Source organism: Arvicanthis niloticus, chromosome 27 (assembly GCF_011762505.2).
Source record: "Arvicanthis niloticus isolate mArvNil1 chromosome 27, mArvNil1.pat.X, whole genome shotgun sequence".
NCBI classification, from domain to species: Eukaryota; Metazoa; Chordata; class Mammalia; order Rodentia; family Muridae; genus Arvicanthis; species Arvicanthis niloticus.
In genome coordinates this window covers 18750317-18772241 of record NC_133435.1, presented here as the reverse complement: position 1 = coordinate 18772241, position 21925 = coordinate 18750317, and the positions used below count along the sequence as shown (strand labels likewise).

General features: G+C 42.8%; 1 protein-coding gene across 2 annotated transcripts in view; it reads right to left on the bottom strand.

Annotated features, from left to right (window-relative positions):
* Positions 1–6647: 6647 nt before the first annotated feature.
* The window catches only part of Prtg (protogenin), a 102939-nt gene continuing 87661 nt past the window's right edge, over positions 6648–21925 (bottom strand). Inside the window, exons 16-21 of one of the 2 annotated variants that reach the window (XM_076926278.1) lie at positions 19929–20111; positions 18736–18856; positions 17161–17323; positions 14357–14461; positions 12852–13267; positions 6648–12726 (exon numbers count right to left, since the gene is read on the bottom strand). In XM_076926278.1, coding sequence (XP_076782393.1) covers positions 12866–13267; positions 14357–14461; positions 17161–17323; positions 18736–18856; positions 19929–20111 — 974 coding nt within the window. In that variant the 3' untranslated portion in view covers positions 6648–12726; positions 12852–12865. Of the gene's footprint in view, positions 13268–14356; positions 14462–17160; positions 17324–18735; positions 18857–19928; positions 20112–21925 lie in introns of both variants that reach the window. The other variant, XM_076926277.1, reaches the window with a different exon arrangement.

The following is a 21925-nucleotide window of genomic DNA, read 5'->3' as shown; positions in this document are numbered from 1 at the left end:
CCCTCCAGGCTCCAGGACCCCGGGCTCCACGCCCCTCTGCTCGCCCAGCCCCAGCCTCCCGGAGGAAACAGCAGCTCCCAACTTCATCCCAGCCACTGCACGCGTCTTGGCCTCGAAGTCAGATTTCAGAAAAACTTTGTCAGAGAAAGCAGCATGGTTCTGGGTGGATATGTGGACACCCCACTTTCCCCGTGCCCATGGCTCGAACTCATGTTTGGAATTAACACCAGAAGAGAAGTGGGACAGGTAACCTCACATGGACAAGTTATAGCGAGATTCCCCCATCCCAATCCAAGGGGAGTGTAAATTAGATTCGAGTAGTGGTCTACATTTTTCCATTGAGCTGCGTGACCTGAAACAACTGAGTCATACACTCTTGAGGTTCATTTTCTGATTTATAAAGTGGGTGGGACTTCATCTCTGTGGTGTCCCCTAACTCTGACATTCTCTGAACGTTTAGGAGTTTTCCCTGTTTGTTAGGTTTTCTCGTTGTACTAAGAGAAACTAGGTGCAGCCTCCAATCTTCCATGAGATAAAACACCGTTTGTTCTATATCCAACCTTAGACAAGTATGTCTGACAAGTGCTCTTAAGCACTGGAGGACCTATAACTAATCAAACGGGATTCTCATCTTCGTATACACAAGACTTACAGAACTCACTCAAGTGCTCAGGCAATGGCCAAGGCAAAGCCCTACATTAGTGCAATCTGCTTTAGAAAAAGAATAGCCCGGTCCTGGCCAGTGGTGGCACGTGGCACACCATTAATCCTAGCATTCTTTCGGCAGAGGCAGATGGATATTTGTGTGTTCGAGGCCAGCCAAAGCTACATACAGACATACAGAGAGACCTGGTCGGGGTGTGGGGAGAGAAAGGGGGTGGGATGGGTACCAGACAAGCATGAGCTGGATTCCTTAACATTCACATAAAAGTTGGACACCGATTTGTGACTATTAACCCAGGATTGGGAAGTTGGAGAGAAAGGGGTCCATGGAGATTATTGACTAGACAGTCTACCCAAAACAATAACAAGGTTCAAAGGACAAGGCAGAGGCTGGAGAGGTGGGTCCTTGGTTAAGAGCTGCTGTTTCAGATAGATGAGTGACTGACGTTCTGTTCCCAGAACTGACATACCTGCTCACAATCACCCATGACTCCAATTCCAGGGGATCCAGTGTTCTCTGCTGGCCTCTTCAGATACTAGGCACAGACATGATATACATACATACATACATACATACATAGACACATACATGCATGCAAACACTCATACACATAAAATAAAAATAAATCTTAAAAAAAAAAACCTAGGCGTAGTAGCCACATCTTTTATCCTAGCTCTCAGTTAAGCAGATCTTTGTGAATTCAGGGCCAGCCTGGTCTATGTAATGAATTCCAGGCCATCCTGGGCTATATACTGAGTTCCAGGTCAGCCTGGGCTACAGAGTGAGACCCTGTCTCAAAAACTAAACTAAACTAAACTAAACTAAGATGGTGAAAGAGGGTAAGCACTAGGAAGCAAACACTGCTCTGTTTCCTGACTGTGGGTGTGGTGTGACCTGACTGTGGGTGTGGTGTGACCTGCTGCCTTGAATCTCCCACCAGGATGGACTGTGCCTTGACCTGTGAGCCAGAATTAACCCTTCCTTTCTTAAGCTGCTTTTGTCAGGACATTTCATCACAACAACAGCACTAAGAACCTAATTCAAGTTGTGCAGGAGGTGCCTTTATGGTCTGATGACCTCTTAAAGGCCTCCTAATGCTATCCAGTGGCACCTGAATTATGAAGGAGATACATTGTAAGTAATACCAACTATGAAATGATATCCACAAAGTGAGTGAGTGCCTCGCACACTGAGGTGGGGTGAAGGAGTTTCGGAACTGTACAAAGCAATGACAATGACATTGCATGAGGTACCAGCTGTGAGCTTGCTGCCTTGTCTTTGTGGGATGGACAAGGGGAGAGAAATCTGGTGATGGTGGTGACATGGGGGAAAGGTGAGCTCAGTTTTGGACACCCTAGGTCTGAGATTAGGAAGTTCAGGTGACAGAAAGAATATCTCAGGTCATGCATATACTAGTACCTGGGGTGGGGTGGGGCAGAAATCACATCTGCTTTGATGATATTTATAAATTATTGTGTATGAATACTGTATAATGAGCCCAAACTCAGTGGTTTAAACAATCATTTAGTTGCTTATAATTCTGTGGACAGGCAATCTATGCTGAACTTTGATAGAACGGTTTTTGTAGTACCACAAAGTAATTCAGGAATTTGTGGTTAGTTGGTAGCCAAAGGCTCTACTTTCTGGTAAGTAGGTGGCTTTTAGCAGGAGCAATGAGCAAGCATCACAGCTGGGTTGTGGAGCCGCATCCAGCCCTCAAATCTGGGCTCTTTCAGAGAATAATGCTTATAAGATTTCAAGAGCATAAAGGTATTGCAAACCTTACTGGGCAAGCACTTTCCAAGTCTTGGCTTGTGTCTCATTGGTTAGTGTATTTGGTCAATTTTAGAACCATTGTATTACTACACGGACACAAAAAAAGAGCGGGACAAATAGGGACTGTCACTCAAAATGTACACCTGTTCTTATCTTCAGACTCATAGGGATAGCGAAGACAGACAGGAAGGCATGGTGTGTTTACACAGATGTACAAATACTCTTCACACTTTCATGTCTGTCACGTTCTCCCAGTCTTGTTCACCCGGGAAATGTCAGATCCCTATGAAGAGTTGTCACTATGCCTCAGCGCTGCTACTGATCCAGCATCATGGACACAAATCTTTAAGTGTTGAAGGAAAGCCGAAGTAACATCACATTGATACAGTCCACACAGTCATGGAGAAAACTGTCAGCTTGTCAGGATCAAGAATCACCTAGGAGACTAGCCTCAGGGCACGCTGTGAGGAATTAGTTAAATGAGGTCAACTGAGTCAAAGGCCCACCTTCCCTGTGGGCACCGACATCCTATTTTCTGGGGTCTTGGACTGAATAAAGACAAAGTGAGCGGAGCACCAGCTTCTCTCTCTGCTTCCAGACTGAGGGTGTGATGTGACTAGGTGCCTCACGATCCAGCTACCCGACACCCGCCAAAACAAACCCTTCCTCCCTTCAGCTGCTTTGGTTAGGTATTTCTCCACAGCAAAGAAAGTCACTAATATAAGCTCTTTCCACCAGCTGTTCTCTCTATGCCCCACAAAAAGGTGAAATTCCTTTCAAAAAATATTGCTTTATCTCGCTGTACTCAAATCCATGAGAAGCAGTTATGAGCTCCTGAGGTGACCTTTACTGCCTCTCTTGTTCAGAGATGTGCAAGTAAGTAAACAGACTCCACTGTTTAGAAAGCCATCTCGGTGAGCTTGGACAGACCCAGGCCACAGATCCAAATGGAGAGTCACCCAGAACCAATGAGGACAGCTAAGGAGAGAATTCAGGCCAACACATGTTTTCAAGGTTACAGAGAGACAAGAGGAACCTATAAAGGAGATGAAGAAGAAATGGAAAATTGCAAAGCAGATTGTTAAGGGCATCAAGGAAAGGAGTCCCCTGTAAAACCACACTCCAGGTCAGGCCTCGCGGTCACAGACTCCATGGTTTGTTTGGTATGGTTTGGTATTTTTGTCTTCCTTTCTTTCATTCTTTTAGAGTGAGAAAAAAAAAAAAAAACCCATGAGGTTGTTGGGTAGGGGAGGATGGGAGATCCTGGGGATACTCGGGGAAGAGCAAAGAATAATCAAAACATATTACATGAAAAAGGTAAAAATAATAAAAAGAAAACTCACATACCCTATTTGTGACCACTGAGGACACCAATATGGCTGTCACACAGGGTTCTTGCCTTGCTTTGCTCTGTGTTTTTACAGTAACAGGAAAAGGCAGGGTTTTTTCAGGGCATACATTTTCCCAGCATAGGCAGATTGCAGCCTGAGTGTTTTAAGAAGGAGCGAGATTCACAAGTATGTGTGAATGAAGCCCAAGTTGGGACTAGGTAAGACCAGGGCAAGACTTAGTGTAAAAACAACACTCAAAATATGGAATGGTTGGCATTTTATGAAATCTCTTTTAAGAGACAGAAATGTGCCAATTTTAAGCCCTTAAAAGCCCGTTTTCATGATTCATCCATGTTGTATATATCAACAATTTCATTTCTAATAAAATAGCTAATAGTCTATTGTATACATAGACTAGTACATTAATTTTTCTTATTTACATTGAGAGATAGATTTTCATGTAGCCCAGGCTGTCCTTGAACTTGCTATGTAGCTGAGGACGACCATGAACTCTTGATCCTCTTCATCCCAAGAGCTTAGATTACAGGCAGGGGCACTACACCCTCAAGCGGACATTTAAGGGTTCTTTGGAAAATCAGTTGGATGGTATTTTGCTGAGGCAAACACGTGAAGGAACATTTAGCTAAAGTGGACACAAGTGAAAGACTAAGGCAGACTCGTGAAGTAACGTTTAGCTGAAGCAGACATAGGTGAAAGGATGTGAAAGGACACGTGATGAAGGCTTCTTTGCTAACGACACACATGTCCGCCCTACGTTGCATAGCTGAGCTGCGTTTGTTGGAACTCCATAGGAAAAAATGCACCAAAAAACTTGAGGTATTTTGTAGTTTCTTTACACTTCTGAGGACTCAGGCTGATTGGCAGAGTGATGTCAACTGAGACAGACTCATGTGCTGAGGCAAGGCACGTGGAGGCATGTGATGTTTTGAAGGGTATAAATAGGACTCCATGAGTGATGGAGGCAGTGCTTGGCTTGCTGGTACAGCTAGCTGTGCAAGGCTTGTGGGTCTCAAGTCTTTGCTGGTCTTCACTTCCCTGAGAGAAGCACAACTGAGAACTTCTCCTGGCATTCCTCCAGGGCCTTCCTGCTGAGGCTGAGGCCTGGCTGTCTCTGCTAGGTAGTGCCACCAAGGCTGATTCCTGTTTGCTATCCTAACTCCTCTAAATTGGACTGTTGGTGTATCTGTGAAGTGTCTGCGAGTGGATCTAGCTGCTGCAGCTAACCTGTGAACCAAACTACTTATCTCCGGACAACACAGACAGGAATTGTCCCAAAGAACCTTTCTAAACAGGTCCACTCCCCCACTGCCCTTCAACCCCCCGCATTCTTTCTGTCCCACTACCTCTGCTGGTTGGTGGGCTACAAGGGAGTGTAGTTAAAGTGTTTAAGAATCATCACTAAAAATAAGGTTTGAAAAACTTAAAGTTACAACACCCAGCTTATTTGGAGTGTCAATTGGTTCTCCAACTATTTGTCTTTGGAGCTTACGGTGATTTTCTGGCTTCTTTCTAAAACAAACTTTTTGTACATTTATTTATTTTGTATATATCCGTGAGGCACATGCACACATGTGGGGAGGCCAGAGAACAGCTTTCAGGAGTCCGTTCTCCCTTCCACTGTGGGTTCCCAGGATTGAACTCTGTCATTAGATGGCACTGAGCCATCCGCTATTTCCCCCTAATATACATGCTTGAGTAATATTCCTAGGCACTATTTTACTGTACCTGTAAGTTCTTGTTCTTTCTTTTCAGTTTGCATACTCAGTCACTGCCCGGCTCTGCTGTCTTAGTTTCATTTCATTCTGTTTTATTTTCATTGGGATGTTTAGACTCATAATTTATTCAGAAGAGTCTAGCATATTCAGAAGTATCTAGCATTCTCTGTTCCACATTGGATTTTCATCTCATTACCTTGGGTTTAAAGAACATGGCCCTTAGTCTGATATTTGTTCAGACTTTCAGCAAAGACAACCCTGTGTACTCTAAATTGTGTAATTCAGACTGGAGGGATGGCTCAGAGATTAAGGGTGTGTACTATTCATACAGAGAACACAACTTGTGGTCCCAGCACCTACACTGCACAGCTCACAACCACTTATCACACACACACACACACACACACACACACACAAGAAAAACTTGGGATGGAGACATTGCCCACTCAGTAATTATAGCACTTGCTGCTCTTGCTAAGGACCCAGGTTCAGTTCCTAGCACCAACATGGCAGCTCAAACTAACCATAACTGTAGTTCCAGAGATCTGGGGCCATCTTCTGATCTCAGCGGGCACTTGGTACATACATACATGTAGGCCAAATACTCATACATATAAAATAAAGAATATATCTTTAAAAAATAAAAATAATAGAAGGTATTATATTTTCTCTTTTGTTTAGGGCTTTACCATTCATTAAGTCAAATTTGTTAAGCTTTTTACAGTTATATTTTAAAAACAAGAAAAAAACATAAAATATTATTTATTGCTACTAGTGTGTTTAAGATGTATGTGTGTGTGTGTGTGTGTGTGTGTGTGTGTGTGTGTGTGTACAGTGCCATCACAGGTGTGGAAATCAGAGCAATTTTGTACTGTTATTTTTCCCCTTCAACCTTTACATGGTTGAAGGTCATCTGGCTTGTTCAGCTAGTGCTTTATCCACTGAGCCATCTCTCTAGCTCCAGCTCTAAATGGTCTCCACTAAAGCACCCTCCCACCCCCAGGATTTCACTGTGTAGCCCTGGCTGTCCTAGAACTTGCTCTATAGATTAAGGCTGGCCTTGAACTCAGAGACCCATCTGCCTCTGCCTCCCCAGTGCTGGGATCAAAGGTGTGAAGAAGAAAAACACATGCCTTTGAGTTTATTTTTTAAACTAAGGAAAGGTTTTATTTAAACTGTGCAATCAATCAGTATGTAGACAGCAGTTTTTATAAACATTTTGGCATTTAAACTTTTACTCATTTTTGGCATGACCTGTAGGGTAGAATATAAATTTCTTGGGGTAGGAGTGTGGGGTACTAAGAAATATTAACTATCATGCTAGGAAAAGAAAACAAACCCACATTATTAAACAAAAAATATGTTTTAAGAAGACATTTTAAAAAATACATTCAAAATCAAGGCAAACATTCACTTTCTTCATGAGATGGAGTCTGCAGAGCTGGTCCCCTGAGACAAACAGAAATCGAATGTAGCTCAGCTCCACAGACCACCAGGAAGCCAGGAAATGGTGCCCTTACAAGGAAGCAGAGAGTGGCAGGACCCAGAACACCCACTACAGAAAATAACTTAACTGGCTCCCACACTTCATTAAATTCACATCTTTGAAATAGAAATAAAAATTCCTACACATACAGACAAACTTTTGTCCAACGACAGTAACAGACAGACACATTTTTCTTAACATATTTCCTAAACCCTACTAAGTGGCTGAGGCAACGTTTGTGTTCAGGCTTATCTCCAGGAAGGGTTTTAGTTTGGGAATGGACCAGATACTATATAGAATGTGGCAAATAAGAAACAGCGTGATCCCACACAAGGAAAAGACAGTTCTGTAGGAAAAGAAGAAGCTATCACTTTTTTTTCCCCCAAGGTTATAAGTCAGGAATGTATTTCTGTATCACAAATTATGCAAGAGACAGAAACCCAAGAAACCTATAAAACTGCAGATTAAAGCAGGAGTGAAGCTGGCTGATACAAGGGAAGAGTTCCCTTAAAAACAGAAAGGCTGGGGGCAGGCGTACACTTTAATCCCAGCACTCAGAGGCTGCGGCTGGTAAACCTCTGGGAGCTCAAGGACAGCTAGCCTTTGCTGGACATTAGTTGTCCTTCAACACTGAAAGAGGGCCAGACTGTAAATGATACAGAAATCGGAACAAACCAGAGCTCTGCGGCCTAAAATACCCCAGGAAAAGGATGACTAAAAGATGAAGCAGGTGAGAAAGATCGTTGTTCCCTAGGACGTACATGCGCTGATGAAACGAGAGGAGGCAGGGGTTTGGGGACATCGGAGTTGCCCAACCACAAAGCTGGACATCCATGGGTCAGACTGGAGGGGTGAGGAAGTAAACGGAGCTCATTTCCAAAAATGCTTCAGGTTGAATTGCCTTTGAGGGATGTTTAGAGAGAGATTTTAATGGCTGTTTTCAATAAACTACAGGGTCTACCTTTTCTGGTCCTTGAAATTTTAAAGGTCTCCACGGGGGCAAGGGAACATCAGATTTGCTATCTCTTGAAAGCCTAGTACCTAGTACTGAGAGAGGAATCCCACAGAATTGATGGATCCCTACCCTACTACAGTAGGGAAAAAATAATGGCCACCCACAGACACCTGCAGGGAAACACCTAGAACCTGTGAGAATCTTACCATGTTTGACAAAGGAAACCTCATCATCTCAGATGATCAAGACCAGAATAATCTAATCAAGTTAGTACTGAAAACTGAAGAACTTTTCTTTTGGGGGCCCGAAAGAGGAGGAGAGGGGCTATGTGGCTGGTTCTGAAGGAGAGAGTTCTGTTTTCAAAAGGTGAACTGGGCAAGGGAATGGATCACTCCTTCAGGCCTCAGAAGGAGTGTGGCTCTGTCTGTACCTTCATTATAGCTGGACTGGTGGCACACCCCTGGAATCCCAGGGTGTGGGAGGATGAGGGTCACCACTAGTTCAAGGCCAGCCTGGTTTACACATACAGCAGGTACCAAGACAGGGTTTTACAGCAGGAAACTGCCTCAGAAAGAAAGAGTTCTGACCTACAGATCTCCAAGACTGTGTGTTGCTGTTTACAGACACTAAATTAGTGCTAGTTTGTTAGAAGAAACTGCAAGAAAATCAATCCGGTACCCACCTGCTACATAAGCCTGTAACACAAGCATTGCATTAGCCTGTGAACTTATGTCCTGAGCATGAACAACCTGGCATAGAACCTATGGTTGCCTTCTAAACACCAACACAATTCACAGTTAGACAAACAGATGTGGGTGGTCTCCAGAACCCACCGCTCTGTGCTCACACAGCCCAGGAGTGATTTTTTTTTTTTTTACTTCTACCAAAGCAACTTTATCAGGGATGTATGTAGTAAATTTTCAGGAAGAAAACTTTGCAAAACACATGGTTGGCCTCAGGTACCAGCTCTTTACAATACAGTCCAAACTTTTCCACATCTGATATTCAAAATGGACATCTGATGATATATGCAAATGCACAGAATCGAATCACAAATCACAACAGGCACTGACTGACCCATGTGTGGCAGCATTTTCTAAAATGCACTCCGCCCCCTTCCTCCCACTGCTGCAAGTGATTACAGGAGTGAACCACGCCAGCCTTCAATGACATGAAGCATTGTTTCCAATGGCGTCTTTCTAAGGACTTGAGCAGCATTTTGCAGAAGTCCTTCAGAAGATAGACAAACAGTGCACACCCCAGTGACTGCCGACCTGCTGCCATTACTCATGTCTGAGGTAAAGGCAAGAGAGCCTGTAACATGTCAGTAGCATCTAATCCCCTTTTTAAAAAATATTCACTCAATGGATAAGTCTGTCTTGTATAAATCCCTAGATTCTGTGAAAATCCACTCTTCTTCACCCAGGTCTTCATTTGAGATAGAGAGCCCAGCTTTCTGATGCAGTGAAAATCTTACAACTTAGGAACCATATTTGAATCCAAAGCTCCGTCCACCTGAACGGAGGCCCACGTTGCTTTCCTCAAGTTGTCTGAGTAACTGGAGAAACATTTTACATAGGAATACAGACTACGTAGGATGATGTAGGGGTTCCCATGGTACTTCATAACAGAGGAGTCTGGGGGTCTCTCTGTTGACCTGTCACACTCACTGGCTGTATCAAAGTTTACATTTAGTAAAAATATCCCTGTGGCTGAATGAACAGATTTCATGGAAAATCCCCAGGATGCTATCTGGACACAGAGGAGAGGTTCTAAAGAGACAGTTTGTTAACATAAAACAAACAACAGTTCAATGTACACCTAAATTTCCCTATATTCTGAAGTAACCTTAAATATCTTTGGTTTTTAATTTCTTTTTAATTTGCTGATATAAAGTAATCAAATAAAAAACACTGATAAATACCAATATAACTGTATTGCCTTTAACTATGTAAACTTAGCCTTTTGATATTTTCCTTTTGCCACTAAAGCTATATTCCCTATCGGCTTCTAAATAAATTTATTTTAAACCTGCTCATCTTTACTTATAGGCTAAACTATATATTTTAATGGTCTTTGGTATGAAAATACTGATGAGCGGCTTATTGTAATATTTGACATTGTAATATTTATTTGTAATATTAAAAACGACAGGCAGGCAGGTTATCACTTCCAGCAAATGTGTTTTTGAAAAGTGAAATAGTTCCTAATCTGCATGTCTGCTTATCTGGAGTCCACTACGTCGAAGTAATGAAACCTTGAGGAAGACAGGATAACCTTCACACTTGAGTTAGAATCTTGCACTTCAGACTTCAGAGAAGCTGGCTTTCGCCAAGCCAAAAGCCTCTGCTGAACATTAAATACCTTAGTCCATGAGATTAGTAGTAAGATTTTTTTTTCTTCAACAAGTAATTTCAACAACATGAAAATACATTAATACTATAGGGTTGGAGGTTTCTTTACTTGCTGAAGAAAAAAAAAATAACCCTACAGTTAAGTAACCATCTGCTGGCAAGGAAATTACAATTTATTTTAAACTCTGGTGACAGTAAGGTAGTTTATGTCACTAGCCTAATTAATTGTAATTATCAATATAAACCCTTCAGTTTAGGGTTAGAAATGAGTTGTATTCTAGTCTATTTATAGCAGTTTCTAGTGAACTGGATTTAAAGTAATTATAGAAGTTTTACTGTCTATTGGAAATTCTTTGGTAACAGAATTGACAGAAAAGTCTGTATAAGAACAAAAATGAAAAAAGGTTAAAAAATGAACTAGCAAATAATTATAAGCTAAAGATCTATCATAACTAAGGGCCTATTTATCTTCAAACAGAGCACTTTCTTCTGGGACTGTCCTGTCACAGCCTTGCAGATGATCCAGGCAGGGGACGCGGTTTAAGTAAATACAGCACTAAACCTGGTTTCTCCTTTACATTCTGTTTGCTTCTGACAATTGAAAACCGCCGTCCCATTGTGCCCCTTCATTTTAGATACTGAGAGAAGCTGGCCCACATACTTCTACTTACGAACCAAACACCACCATACCCTGTCAATGCACCGCCCATGCATCATGAGCTCAAGAGTAACAAAAAAGTCCCTGAGTACAGGAAAGAACAATAACACTTGAACAGCGTTCAAACGGAGGTAGTATCAACAGGAGCGAAGGCAGGGGAAGGAAGCCATTTTCCTCGCCACCGATTGTTCAACTAAAGCTCTGCTTTTTTTCTTTCTTCTTTCTTTTCCTCCCATTTTGCTGAGAAGTCCACGGTGAAAGGGACAGAATTGTGCTGAGAAGTGGTGCCTGGCACATCTTGTCCGTCGGCTTCTAAGCAAGTCCAATTTGGCACAAAACTTAGAATCACGATGAAAACTGTGGCAGTGTCAGGCCATCATAATAGACGACACCGGGGTGATTATGCAGCGTAATTCCCTTGACTTTACAACACCATTTGGCAGGACCTGCCTTGTCTGTGCATGGAGGGACGGTTTCAAGGGGAAAACCCACGGAGGGTTCTTCTTTTAAAATGCATTGCAAAAGCCATTTCCAAAAAATTGGGGGTGGGGGGGAGGAGGGCAAAACACATGATTTTAAAAGGCGAAGGACGTGTTTCTTCTTCTCATGGCTCAGTTTTTGTCCCTCCCACGGGGTTCAGCACCTAGTGTGTTATCTAGAAGGCAACCCTGACTGAGAAGGCCTGCCCTACCAGGGGAGTAAACAATTTGCTGATTTCAAACCAGAGGATGAACTCACTTCTGGTGTTAGTGGGGTACAAAGCCAAAACCTCGGCCGCTAGGGTGGTGAGGAGCAAACCTGCACTTCAAAATGAGAACAACTCGAGCAAGGTGCCAGATAGCACAACAGCTATCAGTTAAGATCAAGCTTTTTTTAAGGCAAATGTTTGGTACCTTTTTTGCTAAACATCTTCGTGAATATTAAAAAGGTATAAGGCAAAACTTTTCATAATGGAAGGCACTGCTGTTATGAAAACCTCAAGTTTGTCTTACTCTGTACTGTTTCTTTTATCTTCATTCTTAATATTTAATAACCTTTCTTTGCCCCCTTTGAAGCCAAACTGAGATTTTAAAAAAGAAAATCTGAACCATTAAAAAAAAAAAAAAAAGCCACTTTCCTACACTGTATTTTGCAGCTAGCTCTGGAGACTCTGAAGATATTCCACAGAAGACACTGCAGCCCTTGGCTGGCTGCGGGGCAAAGGGAAAGGTGGCTTTTGCAGGCTGGGGGCAGGACGGTGCAGACTGGAAAAAAATTCTCCTGCTCTGGTGCCGCCGAACCCAACAGCTTTGCAAGGACACGACCCCCTATATACTGTGGAATGGGTCTCTTCTCCAAAGGGATGTATTTGTTTCACCTATTCAAGTAAATATACTCCCATATTTTCTCCTCACAGCCAAAGGTGTTACGTTATCCAAATCATGCAGGTGTCACAGTTCTTAAGGGAAAAAAAAAAAAAAAAATCAGAGCTTCAGATCAACATCCTTCCTCTTCTACCTATCGGGCTCCTTCAGTCACACACACCACACACACAATGGACACACAGCATCACTAGGAAGTCCCGCTGGTTATGCTGCTGAGAGAAACCAGCACAAGAAGGCAGCACAGTTGTCTTCAGAGTCCGCCAACAGCAAACTGAGGTAGCTATTCAGCAGAGGGCTCAGGCAGTCTTCCCTCCACTCCAGTGACATATCTTAGGGTCCAGGCAAGCATCTTGATTGCCCTTTTTCACATTGTTGACAATTGAAACATTCAAAATTCGTGAGCTTAAAAATAATTAAAAAAAAAAAAAAAGATAAACAAAACAAACAACGAACAGTAAGACATCAAGATTTTCACGGAAGGTTTTAGCTCTCTGTTCATTGTCCTTCGAACAGATGCCTGTGAATACCTGAGTGTGGCTGTCTACACGGGAAAACCCTCTGCAGCACATCGCAGCACTGCAGATGTTGGCTGTGGGGCTGAGGTCTGCTCAACTGGCAAGGGCTGGGCAGAGTCTCCGTGCTTCTTCGGCGCGGCATCCCCATCAGAATCACCACCAGCGAGGGAATTCGAGGTGGGGGGCGTGCTGCTGACAACGGAGGACAGGTGTATCTCATCATTGGACTCATGGGAAAACCTTCCAGAATCCCCTGTCTCATGGCTGCTTTCACTGTTCGCTGAATGCTCAGTGTCAAGCATAGTAGCCCCAAAAGGTCTTGGGAAGCTGGTGGTCTGCCCTGGGGAGCCAGGGGAGTCTGCATTGCTGCTCAGCACTGTGGGGCCTGGCTGGTAAAAGCAGACGGCCTGAGTAAATCTTCTTTGAGTCTAGGCAAAAATAGATAAAGTAGCCATGAGGTAGCAGATAGTTCAAGTTTGTGGACAAGAAGTAACAGTTGTGCTGTTGGGTGTGGTGCACGCCTTTAATCCCAGCACTTGGGAGACAGAGGCAGGCGGATCTCTGAGTTCAATACAAACCTGATCCACAGGGCTAGTTATAGGAGAGCCAGGGTTACACAAAGAAACCCTGTTTTGAAAAACCAACATCAATCCCAGCACTTGGGAGGCAGAGGCAGTCGGATTTCTGAGTTCGAGGCCAGCCTGGTCTACAGAGTGAGCTCCAGGACAGCCAGGGCTACACAGAGAAACCCTGTCTCGAAAAACAAAAACAAAAACAAACAAAAAAAGAAAAATCAAAACCAAAACAAAAACACAACAACAACAAAGATATCATTGTTAATGGACTGTCTGTGTCAGTGGCTCTCCCTAGGTGGCTGGGAACACTTCTGAACTAAGATCTTTCCTAGTGGGGCTGGAGAGATGGCTCAGCGAATAAGACCACATATTGCTCTGTCAAGACACCATATCAGTGATTCACAATCATCTGTTATTCAAGCTCCAGAGGACCCAACACCTTGGTCTGGCCTCCTAGTGCAGTACTCATGGGCGTATAGCCAGGCATACATATGTTAACTTAAAAAAAAAAAAAAAATAAGTCGGGCAGTGGTGGCACACATTTTTAATTCCAGCATTTCGGAAGCAGAGGAAGAAGGATCTGTGAATTTGAGGCCAGCCTGGTTTACAGAGCGAATTCCAGAATAGCCAGAGCTACACAGAGAAACTCTGACTCAAAAACCAAACCAAACCAAACCACCAAACAAAAAACAACCAAATAAAACCAAACACTTTGGTTATTTTGACACACCTCCTCACATCCCTCTCTTCTCAGTCTTCACACCCCGCTGAAAACCACATCTCAGATTACTGTCCCAACTGTCTCTCCAGCCACTACAGCTCTCCACAGTCAGAATTGAACCAGGTCGGTAAAAAACACTGCATTTACATTTCCCCCATCTTTCTAATGATCATTTCTTGTGCCACAGACTGTAAAGGATTCTCCTCACATGGGCAGATTACCTGTTCAACTTTGATCTTCTTAGTGTCTTGGAAAAAAAGCCACTTTTTCTTAGTGTTGTTTTTAATTATAGGACCATAGCTATTGATGATCAGGTCAGTCCCTCCCTGAGGAAATAAGAAGGGAAAGTATCGAAGTATTATAGATTCGAGTTCATTGAAAGAAGCACACAAAGATTTTAAATATCCAAAGAACACAATGGTCCCATACGGTGACCACACATGGGAGAAAACACTCAGGACATCTGTTTGTGATCAAAAACATATTGGAGCTGGAGTGATGGCTTAGTGACTAAGAGAACTGCCTCTTCTTCCAGAGGACCCAGGTTTGATTCCCAGCACACCATGGTGGCTCACAGTTATTCATAATTCTAGCTTAAGGGGACTCTATGCCCATTTCTGGCTTACATACACACAAGGCACATGTGTAGTACACAGACACGTGCAGACAAATACCCATACACATCACAAGAAAAAAAGACATGTCAGGTTTATTCGTTTACTTATCTATTTAATCAACTATTTTTTTAAGACTGGGTCTCCCATATAGCCTGTGCTGGCCTGGAGCTCATGGTTTTAGCCTCCTGAGTACTAGGGGGTGACAGTAATGTGCTAGCACGCCTAGTTTGGTTTACCTACCCCCAACTCTTCCTTTGTATGTGCTTATTTAAAATTACTTCCTATCCTTATTAAAAGCTCTGAGCACAACGAACGAACCATTTGGCATAAAGGGCAGTACTGATATTTTTTTTTTTCTGTTACAGAAAGCAAGTGTTAGGAATTATGATGAGATGTTAATGATTATTTGTTTATTATATTCTCCATTCAACCTTTTTGGCACGATTGAAATATTTTAACAGCAGTGGAGAAATAAAGTCCTAGATCCATGTTTAACCTAAAGTAAGGTGTCATCTGCAGGCCAACCAAGGGGACTGGTCAGCCTCCAGCTGCTCTCCGTCTCTTTGCTTTTAGATTTGCTGCCTCTTCTCTCCATTTTCTCCTTTACTATGTTTCTCCTCCTATCTTTTCTTGCATCTGCTACCAAACTGATAATAATAGAACCACAATATGTACTAGTATTTAGAAACTTTGGATTCTAGGGCTGGGGACAAGGCTCACTTGTACACTGCTTGCCTAATATGAAGCCTGTCCTGGGTTTGATCCCCAGAACCTTATCAATGGGGTGTGGAGGTACAAGCCTGCAATCCCAGAACAGAAGGATCAGGAGTCCAGGGCTACCTTGTCTACATAGTGAATTTGAGGTCAGGAGGGGAGAGGAGGGCGAGGAGGAGAAGAGGAGAAGAGAAAATCCTTTAACAGGCTGCAAACAACACAAACAGAACACCAGAAATCAATTCAATCTGTAACACTGTGCTGGATATGAGTATGCCGTGTCTGATAAATGATTGTATAAAATTATAAACTTGTGGGCAGGCAAAATGGCTCAGCAGGAGAAAGGCACTTGCCACCAAGTCTGATGACTTGAATTCATCCCCAGAACCCATAGAGTGAAAGGAGAGAGCCAACTCCCACAAACTGCCTTCTGATCTCCATGTGCGCACCATGACATACAAATGCCCATATATGTCAGAAACACAAACAATTAATATGAATTCTGGTAAAACTTAGAATGTCTTAGTCACTGTAAACTTCCGGAAAGGGTCCTTGAAGGATGGCTTATCTGGGGATAAAACTCTTCCATACAAGGTTGCCTACTGACCAGTTCAGCTCTGCAGGACACTGGAGCAGCTGCTACATCATCATCTTCTCTAAGAATTTTTTTTAACAGTCTGGAAGACATTCCTTGCTGAGGTGGGTGTGTCTGCAGTTAGTGCTGCCTAACATGTCACATGGTTATGGAGTTCCTGTGAGAATGTGACAAGGCTTCCATAGCACTCATCAGAAGCCTTGGCAAAGACAAGAGGTAGCACCCTCTGGTGACAGTTCCTTGGAACATTCTTCCTGTGACCATCAAAGGAAGAAGGCACTTTAGGACTCTGTGTAGATCATTATTTATTTTTATTTTATGTGTCCAAGTGTTTTGCCTGTATGCATGTGTGCCACATGCCTGAGGCGAGAGAGTCAGATCCCTGTAAAGTGAAGTTACACCATTTGGGTGCCGGGAATGGAACCTAGGATCTCAGAAACAGCAGAAAATCTTCCTAACTGCTGAGCCATCTCTCCAGCCCTGATCTTCTTTTTTATCTTTAAAACAATGGTTTTTTGTTTGTTTGTTTTTGTTTTTGGGGGGAAGCGACAGAGATGGCTCAGTGGTTAAAAGCACAGGCTGTTCTTTCAGAGAACCAAGGATAAGTTCTCAGGACCCACATGGCAGCTCAGAACCATTTGTAACTCTAGTTCCAGAGGTTCTGATGCCCTCTTCTGCCCCCGAGGGCACTGGGCACACATGTGCTGCACAGATATGCATGCGGGTAAAACACTCATATAAATAAGGCGTTTAAAGTAAACCTTTTAAAAATTTTAAATCTTAAGTAAGTCTTTTAAAAACTCTTCTTTGTACCTCATGTGCTCTGAGAATCAATTCAGGCAACCATCAAACTCAGTGTCAAATAATTTCAGTGTCGACTCCACAAGCACAGGGAGCCCAGTTACACTAAACAATAGCTAATGGTAGCTCAGAGAATCCAGTCTAATGGCGTCTGTCCTTCTCATCATCTTCCTGGATCCTTTGTACTTGTATGTGTCTTCAACTTCTCTCTGAAAACTGAGGGTGGATTATACCACGCATTCAACACACCTTCCAGGTAAGTTAATTTCCCATAAAGAGAGAACATTATGTGGCAAACCTTCGCATCAATGAAGCTCCTTGGCATCATGGGTACCAAGGACTCTTCATTCTCTGTAGCTCTCTCCAGGTTCTTCCCCATGTCACTCCCCACTGCTACAGAGGCACTGGCTCGGGATAACGACTGGGTTCCACTCTGTGCTGTCTTAGAGGCTGATGACTTCCTGAAATATTGGTAAGAAAACATTCTCATCTCAGTGCACACGTGCAAGTGTACCAATTCATAACTTTTTAAAGACAGTGACTTGTGTATCCCAGACTAGCCTTAAACTTGTAGCAGAAAATGTCTGTGAATTTATTTATTTATTTGTTGTATTTTAAAACTTTGCATTATTTATTCTGTGTCTGTGTGTGCATGGATGTACATGCGAAGTTCACAGGACAATTAGCAAGACTCAGTTCACTCCTACCCTGTGGGTCTTGAGGATTGAGCTCACCTTTATCCACTGAGCCACCCTGAAGGCCCCTTGACCTTGAACTTCTGATCCTTCTGCTTCCACCTCCTGACTACTACCATGAGAAGCACATACAAGCACAACTGGCTTTATGCAGCACTAAAGATTGAACCCAGGGCTTTATGATACCAGCAGAGCATTCTATTAACTGAGTTAGCTCTTTAGCCCACAGGTTTTTAAACAATGGTGTCCTTGAATGCCTATGGCTTTGTTAATTGAATACTAGATCTTTAACTTCACTCACTTTTGCAGTGTTTGATTTGCCTGACAGCTAAGAGCTAACACATCCCTCTCTACTTCATTAGTCTCAATGCTGTCTGTGATCCCTGCCACTTGTTCTGTGCCTCTCAGTGACTGCAGCATATCTGGTACCACCATTTAGACATGAAATCCTAAGGAATCTTCTGGGGGAAGGGGTGTCCTGGATCAAGTGTGCCATTAAAGCTGACACAAAAGCAAAAGCCAGTCTCTCAAATGCACTTCTCATTTTCTCAGAATGACACAGAAATGCAGAAACCAAATCCTCATTTAGGGATTTTTATTGGCACAGCATTTTCCCCCTAAATGGCTGGAAAATGATCTCAGTATGAATTCAGCACATTCCAAGCTGTAAAAACCCCATAACATAACATTCATTTTAAGGAGAAAAAAATACCCAGTTATGCTACAAGGCACTTGATTTTAATTTGTTTCCTGCAGCTGCTGTCATTTAAATATTTTTAACCATTGAAGCATCTCTCTCTCTCTGTCTCTCTCTCTCTGCATAAGTATCTCTCTCTCCCTCTCTCTCTTTCTCTCTCTGTGTGTGTGTGTGTGTGTTTGTGTGTGTGTGTGTGATGCATGTGTGATTCTGTTTGCATGTATGTACATGTGGAGAACTGAGGTTGACCCAGGGGTCTTTCTCAATCTCTCTCCACCTTACATTTGTGACACAGTCTCTCAATAAATCTGGACTTTTCTGCTTTAGCCTCTTGAAAGCTGGGATGAAAGGGAGGTACCACATCCACCTGACACCATTATAGGTTCTGGGATCTTTGGGTCTCACACTTGGCATAACAAATACTATTCCTGTGAGCCATCACCCCAGGCCCTACGCCAGCTTTACAAAAAGGGAAACATACCTGGCTTTGCTTCGGTATATCAGGATGAGAACACAGATGAGGATACAGGTCAAGGCTATGCCAACGCCTACTGCAATGCCCGTCATTGACTTTTGGTCCAGATGGTAATAGCCTGAATAAACTAGAGTGAGAACATGTTTACTCAATCAGAAGAAAAGAACCACATTCCACATATCATAGTTCAGAGAGTTGCTTTTCTATAATTTGCCTTTATCTCATGGGGAAAGTTTTGACACTGCATATAAGCAGAAACGTCATGAATTGCGTTTTGCTAGTGATTACACAAGTCAATTCATTTTCCAATATTAAATATTGAGATCATATTTAGACAGATACCATATCATCAAATAACTAATACTAATCTAGAATTTATTTAATTTTAAAGATTCATTGTATTTTTAATTTATGTATAGTCTGAGTGTATGCATACATGTGTGCAGTGCCCACATTGACCAGAAGGTGGTGTCAGGTCTCCCTGAAGCTGGGAACCAAACTCTGGTCCCCTGCAAAGGCTATGAGCACTCTTAACTGATGAGTCATTGCTCCAGCCCAGAGCAAAGTAAATGACAAGCAAGGACAAGCCGTCCTCTCCTCTTCCCCAGCTGTAAGATGGCTATTGCAGCTACTTCCTTCCTGTTCTTAACTCTGATCTTCTGCTGTTGTCTTCTTCCATTGACTATTCTGTGGCTCTCAGACTAGTTACAGCTGCTCTTCACTTCACAGAAAGGCAGCATGAGGTGCCTAGTCCTGGACCCCTGGGAGGGGTGGGTGAGAGTGGCTGCTTAGTCACTTTTTTTCCCCTCCCTCCCAACTGTTTTTCTGGATAAAAACCACCTCTGTCTGGGAGAGCTTTTTCTTAATGAAAACCAGGCTGCTCCCAGCCTCAGTACCACAGCCACCTTTGCTGTTGGTTTCCTCAGAACCTCCCAGGATGCTTCCACCCACAAGCTTGTAGCTCATCCAGCCCAGTGACTCCACAGCTGGGGAGACAACTGGGAACAAGGTGGTCTGAGAACAGAAGTTCATACTGAGGTGATTTCCCCTCTGCCTTCTAGGACCACAGGAGAGAGCCAGGCAGTCCTGCAACCTTACAACCCCACCAAGTGCAGGTTCAGGGGGGTGGCAACTGACTGTGAGAGCTGAAATTAAGTCTAAGGAAATAAAAAGGCCAGAGACTGTGGCAGCATCCGAACCTTTGGCATCAGAAGAATCCAAACGCTTGGGCCTCTGATTCGATTCTGAAGCATCCTTGGGAAGGACAGCCAGCTCCACGGAATTTGAAAAGGGCCCTTCTCCCACCTCGTTGGACGCAGATATCTTGACAATGTACACATTCCCTGCCACCAGGTTTTCCAGCAGAGCCATGGTGATTGCCCCTAGAAACATCACAAATTAAGTAAACTTTTACAGCCATGCAAACATGAACCTGCATTTAAAAGGTTTTTTTTTTTGAGGATATTTTTTTAAATGTTTTTTTTTCCCCAGGGGGTCTGGAGAGATGGCTCAGCCACTAAGAGTGTGTGCTGATCTTTCATAAGACCTGAGTTCAGTTCCCAGCACCTAGGTCATGCAGCTCACAACCACCTGTAACTCCAGCTCCAAGGGATCTAATGACCTCTTCTGGACTCCACAGTCACTCCCAACCATGCTGCATGCATAGACACATAAATAAAAATAGAAACAAATATTTAAAAATCTTTTTCTTGATTATAAAAAGGGACTATTTTCACTCTGTGTCACTGAGAAAACAGAGAGATATAAATATACATAATGATTGTTGGGGGCCAACTTTTAGCAGAAAGCGGCTATCAGCTTTGCAGCCATCTTGAGCCATATACCCTGACTTGAGACTTGGATTACAATAGCCTACAACAGCTGAGCACACTCTGATAATCTTGGTTTAGATACCTTGAGATTAGAGGTGTGTGAGAATAAAGGTGTGTGACTTAAGAGTGTGACCTAGAGATCAGATTTAGAGACAAGACCTAAGGGCATGATTAAAGGTGTAACTTAGAGGCGTGGCTTAGAAGTGAGACATATAAAAGGCTAGAGGCAGACAGAGAAAGCAACAGATTACTTGACATTAGCTAGAAGACACTTGGCTCTAGAGAGAATCAGACACATCAGACAGAGGAGACACTTCAGGGAGTGCAACTTGGAGTAGGAATTAGGCATTAGGTAGCAGGCACTTGGAAGAAGTAACTTAGAACTTGGACTAAGTTAATGCACACTAGGGACTAGGAACTAGGGACTAGAAACTCAAGACTTGGGACTTGGACTAGGAAGAGAGACTGAAGAATAAACGGGACTGAAACGCACTCTGTCTGGTCTCCATTCTTCGAGTCTGTCCCCTCTCTCTTGCTGAACCCCGACCCTCGGACCAGAGCTGCAGCTTGGGCCAGGATACAGGCCACCAAACGCAGCGCAGTCCGGGCCTCAACATTTTGCTCGGGCCGCAACATTTTTGGCCGCCCGAATGTGGGGCTAGTGTGGTTCACAACAAATGATATATATTATTATGTATTATTAATACATAATATTTATGTATTAATATATTATTATAATATAATATATAATAAATTATATTAATATTATATATAATACATATATAATATTTATGTATTATTACATAATAATTATGTATTATATTAATAATACACAATAATATATTAATACATAAATATAAATAATTTCAGTGTTGACATTTTAATTGTGTATGTGTATGTGTACAAATGATGTATGAACACAGATTTTTTTATTTTATTTTTTTAAAAACGATTTGGGGGGGGGGTTCAGTATGGTGGTGCTAGGATTGAACCCAGGTCCTTGCAGGTGCTAAGCAAGCACTCAACTACTGAGCAACATTCCACACCCCCAAAACATATTTGCCTCATCTTTCATAACTTAATGTTTTCATTTAACATTGTACTGTACATATACAGACATGCCATAAAGACCTCTATGATGGTATTTTAGGTGAAGGCTTTTGCTTGCTTAGTTTTCTTTTATTCTTAATGATGTGTATATGTACATGGAGATGGGGAGAGTGCAGGCCCACAGACGCTGGAGGGGCATCACATCCCCCCAGAGCTGGAGTTACAGGCAGTGATAAGCAGCCCTGAGGCAGGTTCTGGACACAGAGCTCAGATCTTCTGAAGAACAGTATATCTTAACTCTCCAGTTAAGCCAT